Raw genomic sequence first — 5,107 nt, forward strand, 5'->3', positions numbered from 1 at the left:
TTTTCACAGTCGGTGATGGAAATGTGAAAAGGAATACATTGGATCCTAAATCTTCTATGGTAAGTCCTTGTATGAAGCTCCAAACCGCACGGATTGTGGAATGAAAAATATACTTGTTCCAATTTTTGGAAGAGACCAACTTACTAATCAGTGCATGGTTCGAAATTTTTGCTGCTGTGTCTGCTTCAGGAACTAGAGTAATATCATCCTAAGTTAAAGCCTTTGTACGTTCAATGAGTGATTCCAGACTTTCTTTTTCCTTTTTTATTGACATCGTTGGGAGGGATTTGGTTGGTTAGGGTATTTGGTGGGAATGGTTGGTGGGGTATTGATGGCGATGGAGCTTTAGTTGGTGGGGTAGATTTCAATTTGTTGGTGGGTTGAGTTAGTGGGGCATTGATGGCGTTTGAGTTCAATAGTGATGAATAGATGGGTAGATAATCAGTAAGGTAGGTATCAAAAGGGAACGAATTACTGTTTTAAATGCCGTATTGTATCGATCAGTATGGCCGGTATATGTCGTACCGGCCACTGGTCTGGTACAGGTATTTTATATATTTCATATCGGTTCAAATACCGGTCGTGCAGGCCTATATTTCGACCTGTACCGACCTGTATTTCGGCCCGTACCAGTCGATATTTCGGTCTTTAATTTTTTTTTCATTTTTTCAAATTACAAGCTCATTTTTCGCCCCTCAATTCAAACTAGGCTATTTATAATTTATATATATATGTATTTATATATAATTTATTCATATATAAACTATTATTTTGGAATATAATTTATATATATTTATATATAATTTATTTATATATTGACTATCTCGAAACAGTACATGAAACGATATCGGTATCGAAATATTTCGTTCCAGTGCCTTGACCGTTACCGCATTCGGCACAGTATTCAAAACTTTGGAAAAAGCTACTAATAGGAGAAAAAACTAATCTTCAGAGAGAGAGAGGGGGGGTTCGATAGTGTACAACCCCTTGGGTAATCAAATTTGGTTAGTTCAATTTTGAGATTATTTGGCGAATTATTTTTTTTTTTTTTAATATAAAGAAGCTTCCATTCATAAGGAAAAACGTTACATAGCAAACTTATCAAACCAAAGAGCATGATTTACAAAAGCTGGGACATAGTCCCACCACATCTGTATATCAACTACATTCCATGCAAACCGAGCCAGGCTATGAGCTACTCCATTTCCTTTCCTGTAAACATGTTTAATTTGCAAATTATTAAAAAGTTTCATTAGATCTCTAACATCCTTTAACAGATTGCCATTCGAGGAGGAAAACTCATGACTATCTTGTAATTCCTGAACCAATAGTAAACAATCAGATTCTACTACCAGTTTAGGGATCCCAAGTGGAAGACAGAGTTGTAATCCTCTCAGCACAGCAATCAACTCGATTGTAGCAGGCTCATCCACCATATCCTCCTTTTTAGTTGCTGCCATGACGACTTGTCCCTCTTCATTCCGTAAGATCACGCCAATTCCAGCTTTCCCCACATCAGCAAACATTGCACCATCAACATTCAGTTTTAAGAAACCAGGTGGAGGTGGTTCCCATCTACAAATTTTGTCCTACTCCATAGCACTAGAGGTTCTCAGCTGTGTAAAGGTTTTATGCAAAGAAAGAGCATGATTAACTGCTGCCATAGGCTCAATCACAATTTTCTCCATCATCATTTTATTACGTTTGAACCATAAACTCCAACCAACCAGGAAAAACAAAGTAAAATCTGCCTCAGTCCCTCTTTCCAAAACAAACCTAACCAACTCCAAGAAAGTTGCCTGCTACTGAACATTCTGCAATAAAGGAAGACACTGCAACCAGACCAATCTAACATGAGAGCAGAAGAGAATAGCATGTTCCACATCCTCCCCACTTGCCTGACAAAAACAACAAACATTAGCCACATCTATTCTCTTATGTCTCAAGTTAGTCAGCGTTGGTAGGATGTTTTTACAAGCTCGCCATGCAAAAATCTTGATTTTGGTAGGAACTTTCATGTGCCATATTCCTTTCCACACTTTCTTATCAACCATAAACGAAGAGCTATCCCCAGTACCTTCCAAATTCAGATTCTGTATCAACCGATAGGCACTCTTCACAATAAAGTTTCCATGAGATTCTTCATTCCAAATCCACTTGTCCATATGCTCAGTACTTGACAACCTGATCTGAAGAATCCTATTAGCTACATTTGGATTGAAGAGAGATCTAACTGGACTGATATTCCATTGTCTAGTGTCCCGGTCAATTAGTGAATCTATTGTTTCATCCTCATGTGCTTCATTAACTGAAACCCCATCTAGAGCTGGATGTAAACAGTTGTGGCTTGGCACCCAGAACTCTTTCCAGATTTTAATATTCTCCCACATACCAACTCTCCACCGACAACCTGCCCTTAACCACTCTTTAGCTTCAATTATCCCTCGCCAAGCGTAAGAAGGGTTTGGACCCAACGTTGCCTGAAAGAAGGAAACATTTGGAAAGTATTTAGCTTTGTATCATCTTTGGAGCAAAGAGTCATTATTTTGTAAGAGTCGCCACCCTTGCTTTGCTAGCAAGGCCATGTTAAAGAAATGTAAGTTCTTGAAACCCATACCACTTCTAAACTTTGACATACATAGCCTTTGCCAACTCATCCAATGCACTTTCCTCTCATCCTCTTTTTGCCCCCACCAAAACCTAGCCATCAACCTCTCCAACTCTCTACACAAACCCAACGGTAATTTGAAACAACTCATAGTGCAAGTAGGGATGGATAAAGCGATAGCTTTTATAAGAACTTTTCTTCCGCCTTGAGATAATAATTTTCCTTTCCAGCTCTGCAACTTAACCCAAACTTTCATTTTAATATCCTCAAAAGCTCTAGTTTTAGATCTCCCCACTAGGTTAGGCAAACCTAGATACTTATCATATTGCTGAAAAGTTCTCACACCCCAAAGTGCAAGAATCTCTCTTTGTCTCAACTCTAGAACATTTTTTGAAAATACCATAGCAGTCTTTGTTTTATTCACCATCTGACCTAAGGCTAACTCATACTGTTGTAACAAATCCTGAATATGAGATGTTGTTTGAGAATCGGCTTTGCAGAAAATTAGGCTATCATCTGCGAATAGAAGGTGATTTACACTCGGTGCACTTCTACAAACTTTTATGCCTTTCACCATACTTCTCCGCTTAACATCTTTCAGCAAGGCACTTAGTAGGAATAATATGCCCTAGGGATTCACCATTCACCAGGATGGAAAACGAGACCGTTTTAACACATTCCATGACCAGCTTTACAAAAGACTTGACAAACCCTAACTTCAACATAATATTCTTTAGAAATATCTATTCCACCATATCGTATGCTTTACTCATATCCAACTTAAGGGACATATAACTTTTCGGACCCTTTCATTTGTGCCTCGAAAAATTCACAAGCTCATATGCAATCAACACATTATCAGTCATTAATCTTCCCCCAACAAAAGCAGATTGTGATTCAAATATAACATCAGGTAGCAAATTTTTCAACCTATTAACAATCACTTTTGAAACTAGCTTATACACCACGTTACAAAGACTTATAGGTCGAAAATCAAAAACCAACTCACAAGTCTTCTTCTTTGGAATTAAGCTAATTAAAGTATGATTTAGCTCTTTAGGGATTCTACCCACATTCAAAGTGTGCAACATAGCTTGAGTCACAGAAGTTCCAACAATAGGCCAATATTTCTGGAAAAATAGTGAAGACATACCGTCAGGTCCTGGAGCTTTTGTTGGATGCATTTGTTGGAGAGCCACCTTCACCTCCTCTGCTTCATATGGTCTGGTGAGCTGTTGGTTCATCTCTGGTGTGACTTTCCTCTCCAGACAGTCTAGAACTCCCTGTTGTCCACTCTGCCCAGATGCAGAAAAAAGTTTCTCGAAAAAATCAACAATCAAATTCTGCTTCGAAGTTCCTTCTACCCACACACCTTGCTCATTTCGTAGGCCCTTAATCCAGTTCCTCCTCCTTCGAGTGTTATCTTGAGAGTGAAAAAAACGGGTATTTTGATCCCCTTCATGTAGCCACTGCACTCTAGATCGCTGTCTCCACATCACTTCCTCCCATTCCAGACATAATTGCAAATTCTCTCTAGCTTTTGACAAGCCCACTGAATCAGGTTGTTCCACATTTGTTGCTTGCATCTCTTCCAGTTTTTGCCTGCCTCATTTTTCTTTTTCTGCACATGACCGAAAGACCTCTTATTCCATGAAGCCAATTGTTTACCACACGTTGTAATACGTTTCATCACCCCTTCCATATTATTACTTTCATCCCTGTCCCCATCAACCCACACATTCTCAATAATGTCAGAACATTTTTTCTCCCCTACCCACATTACTTCAAATATAAATTGTTTCTTCCTTCTCCCTTCAACAAAAGAGCCCTTAGAATCAAACCAGATAGGTAAATGGTCAGAATGTGCAGCTACCCCGTGCTTCACCACCACATAGGGAAACAAACCAAAGAAACTGTTGTTGCCCAAGAAACGATCAAGCCTCTCACTAATGACTTCATCACCTTCCCTTCCATTCGACCATGTGTACTTGGGTCCATAAAACCCCACATCCTGCAAAGAACAGTCCATCAATACTTCCCTAAATGCCTCCATTTGATTCTCAGGTCGTAGTCTACCTCCTCTTTTTTTACTCATATGCAATACTTCGTTAAAATCACCCCCCAAAATCCATGGTACACTATCGTCAGCATGTAAATGACGAATCAAATCCCATGTGATAAATCTACTTGTAGTCTGTGGATTTCCATATATGCCCGTAAACCTCCATTCACACGCACTCTCTTCTCTAACAAGAACATTAATGTGATTTATAGAAAAATATTGTAACCGAACCACAAGATCCTCCTTCCATAACAACGCTAACCCCCCACTCTTCCCTACACAATCCACAGTAAAGCAAGAATTAAAACCAATTTATACTTACATACCTCCATCTTTCGAGTCGTCAGCTTAGTCTCTTGAAGAAACACCATCGTGGGCGATTAGATCGTGCAAAGCACGAATTCCCTGTGGGTTCCCAAGCCCACGGGAATTCCAAC

At 39.3% G+C, this 5,107-nt stretch overlaps 1 protein-coding gene across 1 annotated transcript; it reads right to left on the reverse strand.

Annotated features, from left to right (window-relative positions):
* Positions 1-4,103: 4,103 nt before the first annotated feature.
* Positions 4,104-4,661, reverse strand: LOC121255158. Its single transcript, XM_041155435.1, has one exon. The coding sequence runs from the start codon at positions 4,659-4,661 to the stop codon at positions 4,104-4,106; it is 558 nt and encodes a 185-aa protein (XP_041011369.1).
* Positions 4,662-5,107: the final 446 nt, after the last annotated feature.

This window comes from Juglans microcarpa x Juglans regia, chromosome 3D, assembly GCF_004785595.1.
Source record: "Juglans microcarpa x Juglans regia isolate MS1-56 chromosome 3D, Jm3101_v1.0, whole genome shotgun sequence".
Classification (NCBI taxonomy): domain Eukaryota; kingdom Viridiplantae; phylum Streptophyta; class Magnoliopsida; order Fagales; family Juglandaceae; genus Juglans; species Juglans microcarpa x Juglans regia.